The following is a 14,330-nucleotide window of genomic DNA, read 5'->3' as shown; positions in this document are numbered from 1 at the left end:
TGGTTTTCCAATGTCATCCATACCTTTTGGGGATCCTTTAGCTCTTCTGCCCTTAATCCTGATGTGTTCAGCCTGTGTAGACATTCATTCCCAATTGCTACGTGAATTTTTATGGCTTGCTTGTCTATTTCATACACACCTGAATCAAGAACCATAGATCTTATGCTGTTTGCATATTTTGAATTCAGATAGTTGGTCAGTTGCATCCTAATTCAGACTAGGGAATTTTGTGGTCATTTAGACAATATCCTTTTGACCTTCCTTCTCTGATAGTGCCTGAGATGAATGTCGCTGTAGCCGCTTTCGCACACTTATCCGATGTTCTGCCTATTATAATTGCAACCTTCTCTGGCCTGAATTCTCTGAAGATTCTTTTTTGTTTGATTCTCCTTCGCTGGCTATCAATCCAGCCCACATCCTGGTCACTCACCTTTCCCTGCTGAGCTAGCCTGATGCTAGTCCTCTTGATGCGCTGTTCCACTCATGGAACTGACAGGCTACACGCTGTAATCTCGCCACAAAGGATTTGTCTGCTTACCAGCTCTTTACTTGAGCACTATCCTGCCACTGTGTTTTCAAAGCTTTTCTGTGCAGTCGCCACATTGCGATTTCAACACTCTCTGATGCTACAACTCCGTTGCGGTCTGACCAGAATATCGAGGGCCATCTCATGTCATGTAGCGTGATCTATGGCTGTTCAGCATGTCGTCCCTGTACTTAATCTTGCTGCCAGGCTGGTTGACCACTGCTGAACACCATGTCATGTCTTATACTGATATAAATACCAATTGCTCATCGGGGATTCTGTAAACATGTTGTTGGTTCATTTATTTAGAATAGGCACATGGGAACATTTAGCATAGGTAGAAAACTTGAGGACATCAGTAGCAGAGCTGTGTGTGTGTGTGTACTCTGCTCAAAAGCAAAAGTGAAACTAAGACTGGATCGCATGACACACGTCCCTTCTAGTGATGTCATGCTGCTATCACTTAATGGCACATTACAACTCAGGTACATGAAAACACATTTCCTCCATAGTTCCCTTCCACCCTGACTTGGAAATATATCTGTCGTTCCTTCATTGCCGCTGGGCCAAAACCCTGGAACTCCCTCCCCAACTGTTCCGCAACCTACACCACATGGACTGCAGTGATTCAAGAAGGCGGCTGATCACCTTCTCAAGCATTGGGCAATAAATGCCAGCCTTGCCAATGATACCACATTGCGCAAATGAACAAATACCATTGATATGACATTCTGGCCTCTATTTCTGGCAGACCAATTTATTTAATGGTTCTGTTGAAAATGCAGGCAGAGAAATGCCAAGTTTTAAGCTTTTCCTTTGGACTAAAATTAAAGTTTGAGTTTAGAAATAACAAAGCAGAGGAAGGCAATTAAAAACCAGAAACTAAACCAAATAATAAAAGACTCTTTACATATAAATGTCAGAGTTTGCTCCTGATTTTCCTTCACTCGCTGAAGAATAGCAATGAGCTCCATAGCTTAGAAGTAAAGAAAAGTTTAATTAGCAACAGCAGGTCAATAGATGGCCCTGATTAGATTTCAGCAGTGCCCTTCTATATTGTACTTATTCATGAGGTGCTATTATAATCCTGTTATACTTCCAATAAAATATCTTCTCTTGTGCAAGCTTTCACTTAGAATGAGCCTTCAAAACTCATTTGCTTGAAAAACTGATACAGCCTTTCTCTATTCAAGCCTCCAAAGTTAAGGGTGTAAATTCTGAGGAAGATTATTTAATGGAACAGAGTCCACATGATTAGTGTGGAAGTAAAACCATGCCAAAATAGATAATTAAATAAAGGGAAAAAAGAAGGCCACAAAGAAAGTATTAATGGTGCAAAGAGTGGTAATCTCCATTCATGGAACATCTTTGAGAGCATAAATCCAATTCCGTCTACTGCCTATTGTATTCCAAAACTCTTTGAATGTATATTTCTGCTGAGTTAATAGGCCTGCACTCAAGACACACCAGAGGAAATCAGATATTTGTTTTTAAAGCCATTCCATTAATGGGGATTGTCACTTATAAAGATCCTGCTCCTTCCTTGCTGATCTCCCTTTCTAAAACGATTCAATATCCTTCCTGTTTTTCCAGTGGAAACCTGGATTTAATTCTTCAAGAAGAAAACTACAATAATCTGAAACACTAAAAGGTTAGAGTTAATTCAGCAGTATCTAATTCATTACCAGCCTGTTCTGTACAAAGTCTATGCAGGGTAAAAATAGTTTTAATAATGCCGCTGTTTAGGTATTCATGGGATTGACTTTGGCTGACAGAATTAACACTCTGCCAAACTTTTTTGCTGTAATTTTGAAGCTGACCCTTTAAATGCTGTTGGAAAATTGTTTTATTCAGCCACCATGAGGAGAATATTAATCAATAGCCACTTCCTGAGAAAATAATGTCATACATCTCCAATTCTCTGATGTTAAATTGATCAAAGAAAAAACAAGAAAGAAGCGGTTAGAAGAGGTAGGATTGAGAAAGATTAGCATTTATATAGGACCTTTCATAACCTCAGGACATCCCAAAGCATTTGAAACTTTAGCCAATGAAGTACTTTTGAAATGTAGCCATTGTTGGATTATAAGGAACGTAGCAGCCAATTTGTGCACAGCAACATTTCACAATAGTCAATGTGATAATGACCAGATCATCTGTTTTACTGATGCTGGTTGAGGGATTATTGAGCAGTACACTAGGGAGAACTCTCAAACTCTTCTTCGAAATAGTGCCTGCAATAACCTGCCAAACAACCTTTCTGACACTGAAAATTAACTTTTGAAAGTGTGGAGTCTCATTCTTTCAGATTTTAATTGGAGATTTTAAGTAAACATTTCAATTTTTTTTTATTATGTTTTGTTTCTTTGGCCAGAAGTTCCTGGTCCCAGTGGTTATGGGGTGGGCCACCATTTGGGGAGAAGGCCAAAAATCATGTCATGAAACCAGCTTGTGATCGTCCACTCCACCCATCAATGGCGGGCCATGTTTCCTGCAGCCGCACATCAGGAACATCATTTTAATGCACTTGCATCGAATGAGAAGCCTGCTCACCGGAATCATTCGACCATGTCATATTTACCGCTCCTGTTGGCATGACTTCAGAACAGAGTACTTCACGACTGCCTTTAAAAGGTGTGCACCTGGCAACCTGAACTTCACGGGGAGATCTTTTACTACAGCCCTTTAAAAGTGTCAATCGTTCAGACCCTTTAAAGTTTCAGTAGCAGAAACTACAAGTGCTTTAAATCTCTTTATCTTGAGTACATAAACATTGCATAATTGACAGAATAGATCAGAGAGCCAGAGCTGTCAATCAAGCAATGTTGTCCCTTGAACGCAGCTGTTTCAATAGAGTAATGGATGTCTGGGCTCTCAGCCAAGCCTCATTAAGCAGTCTTGGCTTTCAATCAGCCCACCTCAGCACCTGAAGTCCCTATGGCTGCCTTTGAATGCTTTCCAGAGGCAGTGGGTCCACCCTCCCCACCCTCCATCACTTCCAGAGAAAAATCTCAACTTTGCAGGCACTTTCTCCCAAGGTACACGCACCAGGCTGGGAAATTTCCAAACTCACTACCTGCCTTGAAGTTGAAAACCCAGTGCATTAGGAGGGGTGGCCAAATGGTTGGCCAAAAAGCCATAGAACCATAGAAAAGTTACAGCACAAAAGGAGGCCATTTGGCCCATCTTGTCCATGCCAGCCCGAGGACACTTACGTGCCCTTTCTAATCCCACCTTCCTGCACCCGGCCCATAGTCCTGCAGCTTACAGCACTTTAGGTGCAGATCCAGGTGCTTTTTAAAAGAGTTTAGAGTTTCTGCCTCTACCACCAACTTGGGCAGCGAATTCCAGACACCCACTACCCTCTACGTAAAAAAAGTTCTTCCTCATGTCCCCCCTACATTTTCTGCCACTTATCTTGAATCTGTGTCGCCTGGTTCTAGAATTCTCCATCAAGGGAATTTTAAGGAGGGTCTTAAAGGAGTTGGAGACATTCCTTCAAACCATCTATCTGGCTAAACCTTTGGTCAAATCTCCCAACTTGGAGTGCAATTGTTTTCCATTTATATTTCTGAGAAACATTTCGAGATGTTCTTCTCTTTGTTAAAGGTGGTATATTAGCACAAAATTGAATTTAAGTGTCCCTAACAAATAAATGTCTGAAGTCAAACACTGAAGAATACTCATACAAAAGCAAAGTACTGTGAATGCTGGAAAACTGAAATAAAAACAGAAAATGATGGAAATACTCAGCAGGCCAGGTAGCATCTGCGGAGAGAGAAACAGAGTTAACATTTCGAGCCAATGCCCTTGCATCCAATGTTCACCCTAGCTCAGTGGATAGCATTCTTGCCTCTGAGTTAAAAGTTGTGGGTTCATGTACCACTCCAGAGCACAACGAAGCTGACATTCCATTGCAGCATCGAGGGAGTGCTACGTTGCTGGAGGTACCATCTTTTGGATGAGATATTGGCCAGGACCTTCCAGCCCCGTCATGATGGGCTCTGCCGTGGGAGGTTCAGTGGCCCAGCCAAAAGCCCATTGACGTTTAGCCAGGCCAGACAATTCCGGCCGCAGGCGGGGCTGGAAAATCCCACCCATTAAACCAAAGCCTTCTCTGTTGTCTCAAATGGACTTAAAAGACCCATCCCATGGCACTATTTTGAAGAAGAGTGGGGGAGTTCTCCCTGGTGCCTTGGCCAATATTTATCCCTCAGCAACATCAAGTGAAAGCATATCAACTGGCCATTTTCATATTGCTGTTTATGGCAGCTTGCTGTGCACAAATTGTCTGGCATGTTTCCTACACTTCAAAAAGGTTTTCAATGGCTGTAAAGTGCTTTGAGACATTTGGTGGTCATGAAAGGTGCTTATGAATCCAAGTTCTTTTTCATCCTCCAACTCCCTTTTAAAATTATTTCCCACCATCTTTTCAAATGCAGCATTCCAAATCCCGACAATTCTCTCAGTGAAGAAAAAATCCTCATTTTACCTCTAGATCTTTTGCCAATGATTTTAAATCAATGACCTTTGGTTATTGACCCACTTACCAGGGGGATTAGTTTTTTCTATCTACTCTATCAAAAACACTTATCACCTTGAAATCCTCCAACAGACCACCTCTTAACTCCTTCTCTGCCAAGGAGATCAGCCCTAAATTTTTCACCCTCTCCTCATAAGTGAAGTGCCTCATCCCGACTAACATTAAGTAAGTCTCCTTTCTACTCAAATACTTAACATTTTTTGCCTGAAATTCAACTCTTTTACCAGAGGTATTAATCAATTGATTAAAATAATGAATGGAAAAAATGTGTCAAAATATTTGTTCCCCTGTATCCAACAAGGCAATTTAAATCAAAATAGCTGGAAAAACTCAGCAGGTCTGACAGCAATGCAGAGAGGAATACAGTTAACGTTTTGAGTCCGTATAACTCTTCTTCAGAACAGACTCGTCATATGGACTCGAAACGTTAACTGTATTCCTCTCCACAGATGCTGTCAAACCTGCTGAGTTTTTCCAGCTATATTTATTTGTGTTTCAGATTTCCAGCATCCGCAGTATTTTGCTTTTATCTAAGGCAATTTAAATGCCAAGTTTACTTATCATAAATAGAAGTTATTGTGTCATACATAAGCAAAACATTAAATATTTTAAAAATAATGTGGTGGAAATAACTTCCTGGATTCAAACGTCAAAGCCCTAAACATTGTTAATTTTCCTGATAACTTATTTACTGTAATGTTGTTGACATTTCTTTGCAAGAGCTAAAATTTACAAAATCAGTCAATCATAGTAAAGAAAAATATGCCTAGAACCGGAGAGGAGGTCATTCCCTTCTTCATGTATATGCTGGCACTTCCCGAAGCAATTGTGGACAAATACCACTCCTTCGCTCTCTTCCCATGCTGCTCTCTGTATCTTCTTCTGATGTAGACAATAATCCATTTTTTACCTTAAAAAATGCAAAGATCATCGCCTCAAACATTTCCTTTAGCAAAGTATTCCATGATCCAACAACTCTGTGTATAATTTTTTTTCCCCAATCTATGTCCTCGTGCTGTTAGTGAAGATTTTAGATTAATGACCCCACCCCCTTGCCACAGACTCCAACCTTAGCCAAAGATGTTGGATTTTCCCTATTCATTCTGGCACAACCATTATAATAAAAAAAACTATTAAACCTGTTTGTGGTCTTCCCAACTGTACCAGAAACAGCCCCAGTAATCTAGGCCTCTCCCTATAACTATAGCTCTTCGTCCCCCTAGCCTGTCAGTACTGTAAGGATTAATAATTACCACAATTATTCTCTATGAAGTTTGTTACAATGAGTATTATGAAGTGAAATAAAAAAGCACACACACACACACACTATCTTCCATGCTGAAGATAAAAATCTTGCATTATTCTTAATTTTCTTCTATTATATTCATAGGAACAAAGGAATGGGAGGAGGCCATTCAGCCCCTCAAGCCTGTTTCACCATTCAATGAGATCATGGCTGATCTGTGACCTAATTCCATATGCCCACCTTTGCCTCATATTGCTTAATATCTCTGGTTAACAAAGATCTATTAATCTCAGATTTAAAATTAACAATTGGTCAGTTGTCATTTGCGGAAGAGAGTTCCAAACTTCTACCACACATTGCATGTAGAAGCGTTTCCTAACTTCATTTCTGAAAGGTCTGGCTCTAATTTTTAGACTATTCACCATAACTCTCAAATGATTCAACAGAATATCTATTGTGAGACAGCTAACTGTGCATTATTCACACACAAAGAGCTCAAAATGATTTTTTCTCCAAATGTACAGCATTGCATTGCATTACAGCAAGGAAAGATTTATTCTTGGGCATAAATTTTTAGTGTCAAGAATGAAGCTAATATTATGCTGCAAAAAATATTTTTTTCGAAACAGCAGAGGACAGAATGCCAACTTACACATTCAGAGGTTGCCAAGCAGGCCACTGAGCCTTTGCCTTGATGACAGTCAAAACACTCTCACCCTGAAAAAGCAAAGAAGAAAACAAAATGTTAATACTATATACATATATAATTAGGATTGCAGCAAACCTGTAAGAGAAAATGAAGCAGAGATCAAAAAGACTTCAGAGTAGGAGGTGGTCATTTATCTCATTGCACTGGTGCCAGCTCTATTCTGGTACCACCTATTAAGTAAAATTACATTGGATTTAAGGCAAAGAAACAGGGTACCTGGCCCATCAGGTCTTTGTCCCACACAAGCCTCTGCCCACCTTACTTCATATTATCCTATCAGGATATTCTACTTCCTTTCTCCCACATTTATTTATCCACTTTCCCCTCAAATGCATCTAAACTAGTCACATGACTACTCCCTGTGATAACACGTTCTTTCCTCTCTGTAAAAGGTTTCTCCTGAATTTCTAATTGGCATCATTAGCAACAATCCTACATTGATGACCCCTAGTTTTAGATTCTCCACATGTGGAAACACCTTCTGTACATCCACCTTGTCATATTCCTTCATAGCTATAATGACCTCTATATCAGGTCACTCAGGTCTTCTCCTTTCGAGAGAAAGGAGCCTCATAGGTATAACTTTGCAGTTCCGCTATCTTCCTTGGACATCTTTCTTGTACTTTATCCAGGGACTATTTCACTCTAATCCATTTCTCTGCTCTTTCCCCATACCCATAGATGCTTATTAAAATCTGGTTTCAAAGACATTGACTGACACAATTTTGCTAGTCACTCGTGTGAAGCATCCCATATTCTAATAGCCCTCTAGGCCAAGCCAATTCTTTTCAACTCTTGCTTTTTTTGCTATTTGAACTGCCAGAAGGATTTGCATTTGTATAGCACCTTAGAACATAAGATTCCGAGGCGCTTTGCAGATATCTTAGAAGGAAATCAGACACCAAGCCAAAGGAGGAGAGATTAAGAGGGGAAATCTGAAACTGCTGGGTTTCAAGGAGCCTTGAAGGAAGAAAGGGTGGAGGAAAAGATGGAAGGGTTGAGGGAGGGATTTCCGGCAGGTGGGATTCTAAGCAGCTGAGGGCACAGCTGCTAATGTAGAGATGGGTGTACAGGAGGCTGGAGTCAGAGAAAACAAGAAATTAGGGATGAGGGGTACTGTAAGACTGTAGAAAGCTACAAAAAAAAAGGAATCCTAAATTTATAGGCCTTTTTGTCACAGAGTTGCTGACTGGAAAATTTCTCACTTTGCACCTTTGCAACAATTATTTTTATTTTAACTGACCAGCACTGCAGCTAAAACAATGGTTAGAGGAATAAGAAGCACGTGCATTAATGGTTCATTCACTTTTTCGGAAATAATAATTTCTAGGTATAATTGCCAATAAGATTAAAACAGAGTGATTATCATTGCCGATAAAAACTAAAATCAATTCTCCCAAAATTTATATCCAGCTCTAATAAAATAATTTCCCACATTAAGTAATGATCTTTTTTCTGTCCTTTGGATTAGATGTTAATTTGAGGCCCCATCTATCCTGTCTTGTGTACACGGCTACTATTCGAAGGAGAGCAGGAGTTTCCCACCTCTGTATCAGGCATCATGAGCAGGACTGCCGGCTGTGTTTTCTTCCCTTCTTGTGGGGCAGTCTGTGGCAGACTGAAGTGCCCCCGCACTTTCTCAGATAATAACAGCTGGCAAACCTAGGATGGGAGCTGGAACTTATCTGGCACATGTGGCTCAGTAAGATGTTACAGGGCGCAGTTACCCAGTGTGTCCTGGGGGGGGATTCTAACACCACTGAGCAAGCAACGAGTGTGAAAATGCACCCTTCATTATTCTAGATCACCTTTGCGGGAATCGAATTTCAACAGGAAATTGTGGAATTTTCTTAAAACGTCAGTGCTTTCCAAAGATTGTTTCAAATTGAGAAATACAGGTGACAGCCTAATCCTTACAGTGCAAGATATGATCAAGTTTGAAAAGAGTCAGGGAGAAGACATAGAGTGAAGCAGTGTTTCCCAAATTACACTTTAAATACCTGCAGGATAGTCAGAGGTAGGAAAGGCTGAGGGGGGCCCTGGCAATGAATCAGTTTGAGATGATGTAAGAACATAAGAAACAGGAGCAGGGGTGTCCCTCGACCCTGCTCCACTATTCAATACGATCATAGCTGATCTTCTATCTCAACTCGATTCCTCTGCTCTCTTCCCATATACTGAGATTCTCTTGGAGATCAAAAATCTATTGATTTCAGTCTCGAGTATACTTATTGATGGAACATCCACAACCTTCTGGGGTAGACAACTCTAAAGATTCAAACCCTTTTGAGTGGAGAAATTTCTCTTTATCTCAGTTCGACATGATCAACCTCTTATCCTGAGACTGTGCCCTCATGTTTTAGGTTCCCCAGCCAGGGAATATTCGAGCCCCTTCAGAATCTTCTACGTTTCAATGAGATGACTTGCATTTATATAGTGCTCTTCACAACCTCAGGGCATCCAAAAATGCTTTACAGCCAATGAAGTACTTCTGAAGTGTAGTCACTGTTGTAATGTAGGGAATGGGGCAGCCAATTTGTTCACAGCAAGCTCCCACAAACAGCACTGTGATAATGATCTGTTTCATGATGTTAGGATAAACATTGGCCTGGACACCGGGAAAAACCCCTTTGTTCTTCTTTAAATAGTGCCGTGGGTTCTCTTACACCCTCCTAAGGGAGCAGGCTTGACCTTAAATTTCCATCTCAACCAAAAGACAGCACCTCCAACAGTGTTGCACTTCCTCAGTACTGGACTAAAGTGCCAAACTAGCTGTTGTGGTCAAACCCGCGACCTTTTGACTGAGAGGGTAGAATACTCCCCACTGAGCCACGGTTGACCCTGATTGGTCTTAAATTCAACCACGAAGGATGCATGGAGGAGGATGAGAGTGCCAGGACATTAGATTTTGAGATTTCTTTAAAAGGTGATAGCTGAACAACATAATGCTAGGTAGGAATTATGGGGTTTATATCACATCTCTATTCTGGTAGAAACAAAACAAATCTCAAAACCAGCAGAATTGACTTCATTCTGGCAACAAAGTTTGTTTTCCAAACAGCTTTTATCACGCTGTGCAAGTGAAATTAAAAATAATAAAAATGCAAACGACTCAGCATTCACCGGAGTAAGTGGGAACAATACTTAATAAAAGTGTGATCACGCCGCAGGAGTTACTGCAATTTGGATCTACAAGACACGTCATCATTCCCGTTTGACAAGCATCTGGTAGACTTTAAACACAATCAGTTTATCCTGAGAGACGTTTCCTTCCATTTACAGTGACGCGTCTCATATATTAGTCACTGCCAATGTAGCCCGATTAATACGCTTGGGTGAAATCTAATGACAGGCTGTTTAAGACAGAATAGGCTGCAAGGATCAAAGTTGCCTTTTTGCTCCTTCCAAAAATTTTACATTAGATCATAGCAATTAACCGTCTGACTTGGGAGTAATATTATTTCAGTGCCATTGTATCATTGAATCGCACAAGTTAGCTCTTCCATGGAGAAATTAAATTCAGAGACTGTACACACATGTATTGGCAAACTAGAATCTCAGAGATGCTCCAAGCTTCAGCAGCAGAAAGGTGAAATGCCCACCGAATTTCTGGGTCAGTTGGAATACACCCTAGGAAACCTCAAGTGATTATAGGAGGAAATTGATGATGTGTTGGTAGAATTTTTTTTAAGAGCTCCAGTTGCCCGAGGATGGGAACTATTAATCCAACACCCAAACGAGGAATAAGAATCTTGGGATGTGGCCAACATTGGTGAAGAGGTATTTGTTGGCTTTTGCTGCCCTGGGGGTGCTACAATTCAGTCACTTTGTGTGGCACTAGAAAAGCATGCAAGCAAGGCTAGGTAGGGAATGGCTTCATCCTCCTTTTCATGAAGGACACTCATCTACCAGTTGGGTTTCTAAACATTCCAACAGCTTTCCTGCTTATAAAAGAAGAGGAAGAACGAACGTGCATTTATATACCATCTTTCATGCCTCATGGGATGGTTGTAATTGTTCTACAAGTGAGGCTACCAAGGTCAACGCACTGGCCGTGGCCTCGATTTAACATCTCATCTGAAATATCCCACCTCTAACAATGTAGCACCGCCTCATCGCTGAACTGAAGTGTCAGCCGCAATTATGTACTCTTTCATTCTGATTTTATTTCATCCTTATTAAACCAAGGCTAAAAGTTGCCTGGATTGGCACTGTGATTTTTTTTTTGCAGTCCTGAGACTATTCGCCAGGTTTATCTATCCAACTTAGCCTAATTTAAAAATTTAAAACTGGAAGCAGATTAATTGCTTTAAGTCAAGACTTCCGTCCCTTTCTTGGAAGTAAGTCTCACCCAAGAGAGCTGCCGGCCATCCGATTGGCTGGCAGCTCTGTATTCCCAGCAGCACCAGCCGGGAGCACAGACCACCGCTGGGATTACAGGCAGTCCCATCACACCTAGGAGCCCAGGTAAGTCTGGGGTTGGGGTCTCAGCGAAGGAGTATGATGGGGATGGGGTGAGGGTTAAGGAGGATGACCTTGTGGGGGATGCCTCCAATGATTCCAGGGGTTTCGCAAAGAAGGTCCCCTCCCACTGCACCTTGCCCGGCAACAGCCCATGCAGCTAAAGCTGCTGGGCTTCCTGCATGAAGTGGGTCTCCCCCGCCACCGGTAAAGTACTGGTGGCAGCAGAATGAGGCATTGCCACTTGCTGAACAACCCTGAGTGTGCTAATTGCTGCACAAAAAACAAATTTAAGACAAATTAATAAAATTAATCCAAAAAACAAATTTAATCATTCGAGCTTGTAATGTGGCTCATTTACACTTGGTAGAAGAAACATACATTCATACACAGGGACCCATTCTCTGCAAACAAAAGGAATATGTTTAACCCTTGCACATTTTTTGAATTATCTGGGAGCTTGGGAAAACTATAGTTCCCCTTTGTTTTCTCCATGGCAACATCTCCACCCATCAGAGCCAACTTGTCAACCAGTCAGCACCCTCTTCTCCTGTAGTATAAATTGTTGTGAGCATTTGAAATTTGGCATTCTTGCCTTTGTCCTGATTAGTGCAAGATGAAAAGCTTTGGCAACATGTCTCTCTCTTCAGCAATATTCAAGTCCTGTGCTATCAAGCGAAAAATGTTTTTCCACATGCCACCTTTGATTCTTTTGACAATCACTCCAATCTATCCATGTAACTGAAATCCTTCATCCCTGGAACCATTCTCGTAAATCTTTTCAGCACCATATCTAAAGCTTTCACTGCCTTCCTGAAGTTTTATTTTTAATTTTCCCATCCTCCTTGGCAATGGTTAAAAATCCGGCTGAAAGATACAAGTATAGTTGATGAGGACGATACAAGGTTACGAGAAGTGATAGGTGACAATTGTGAAATCTGTCAAAGGGATCAAAGGACACTGCCACATCCTATTGTAAACCTTTCAGTGGAGCTTGACTTTAATGATGTAGTTGCCATGGATCTAAAAGTATGGGACACAGACAGAAATGTTTTTATTCTACATTTTATAGATTTGGCTAACAGAGTTAGCATTCCACATTAATGTATAGCAAGAGGAAGAAAGTTATTATGGACAAAAACATGGAAACTTGGGTAGGGATAGCACTTGGGACACCAACAAAGTTTTGACCGATAATGGAGGTGAATTTGCCAACGTCGGAAATATGCATAAGAATGTGAATATTATTGTCACGAGTTGAGAATTCTTTTAGCAATGGTCTATGTGAAAGGAATCATGCTATGATTGATGAAATAGTATGTAAAATGCACATTGTATGTAAAATGCACTCTGGTCTACATTATCAACCACCCTAGCATGGGCAGTTCATGCAAGGAATTCTCTTCAGATGCTTGGAGGGTTTGGTCCTTACCAGTCAGTCTATGGGTGAAATTTTAAATTATCTTCTGTTCTTTGTGATAACCTTCCAGCTTTAGAGGGTATTACATTTAGTGCCATTTTTTCTGAGAATTCAAATGTTTTGCATGCAGCAGGTCCTGGAGGAGGGTCATCTCACAATGTAAAGTTTTGCAGAGTATGAGTCTATAACAATTTTTGCAATTTGGGTTGTCCATATAAATTCTTTTTATTAATTTTATTTAAAGAGAGAAAGGCATTTTTTAATTGTACGTTAACTGGGTGTTCATTTATTCAGTGGGGAGGGGGGTGGGAGGTGTTAATTGGGCATTCACCTGTGCTCATATATAGAGGAGCAGGCAAAGTACTGATTGTACCCAACTAACCCGTGCTTGCAAAACTCAAGACATAGTATCCAACATTAGATATGATTCTGCAATTGGACAACATTTGCTAAACAATCTTGGCTGTGGTAAGAGTTACACTGACAGCCAATTTAAGATTATGGCCAGGGTTTTACAGCCCCTCCTGCCCGGCGGAATATTACATTCCCACTGAACTGAATGGAGATTTAAATGGCTCCCTGCGGCCGCCAGGGGGAGACACGCCACGGCGGGGCTGTAAAATCCTGGCTTATCAGTTAGACTCGCAGTGTGGCTCACTTACACGTACTAGAAGCTATATATATTCACACATATCATCCTGTCCTTTGCAGACAAAAGGAACATATTGTGCCCTTTTCAACTAAACAAAATAGGTGGCAGCCATTCTCTAGTTCATTACAAAGGTCGATGCCTTGACCAATTAGAGTCAACCTGCCTAGCTTGAATTTAAACAAAGTTTGGCAGTTAACTGGCAATTACCAGTTAACTGGTGCATTCTCCATAGCTATGCCTCTATCAATCAGGTTCCATTTACCAACCAATCAGCACTCTCTTCTCATGCGGTATAAATTGTTGTTCCCTTTACAGTTTGGTATTCTGGTGAATTGTCTTGATGAGTGCAAGACGAAAAGCGTCAACAGTATACATAAAATCCTGTAAGTGAGTGAACACCTGGATTCAGTATTTCATTCTTCGACAACTGGTTATCTGAATTTTGACATTTTTCACAATTATAATATCCCATTTAACCTCCTTAAGCGCCCAAGTTCTTTCCCTTCCTATTCCTGCAGACTTTGTACAGCTAGATTTTTTTTAAAAATTCAATTTTGGAGAATGCTCCCTTTTCTTACACTTTTCATGGTCAAGTTCTTACTTTTGCATTCTTGGCTTAAAATATCACCTTGGGCTGGATTTAGTCCTACTGTTGTGGTACCAGCTGGTTGCTTAGTTGACTCACAACTGGTTTGATGGCTTTCTGGTAGAACTCAGTCTGCTAAACAGCATCTACTGTTTTTAAAAGCAAACAGAAATTATGGCTGTTACAT

General features: G+C 40.8%; 1 protein-coding gene across 1 annotated transcript in view; it reads right to left on the bottom strand.

Annotated features, from left to right (window-relative positions):
* The window catches only part of spon1b (spondin 1b), a 393,024-nt gene that overhangs the window by 121,157 nt on the left and 257,537 nt on the right, over positions 1 to 14,330 (bottom strand). Inside the window, exon 7 of the mRNA XM_041197861.1 lies at positions 6,968 to 7,032. Coding sequence (XP_041053795.1) covers positions 6,968 to 7,032 — 65 coding nt within the window. The remainder of the gene's footprint in view (positions 1 to 6,967; positions 7,033 to 14,330) is intronic.

This window comes from Carcharodon carcharias, chromosome 10, assembly GCF_017639515.1.
Source record: "Carcharodon carcharias isolate sCarCar2 chromosome 10, sCarCar2.pri, whole genome shotgun sequence".
In the NCBI taxonomy this organism is placed as follows: Eukaryota; Metazoa; Chordata; class Chondrichthyes; order Lamniformes; family Lamnidae; genus Carcharodon; species Carcharodon carcharias.
Note: the sequence above shows the minus strand (reverse complement) of the source record. Positions and strands in the feature narration are given on the sequence as shown.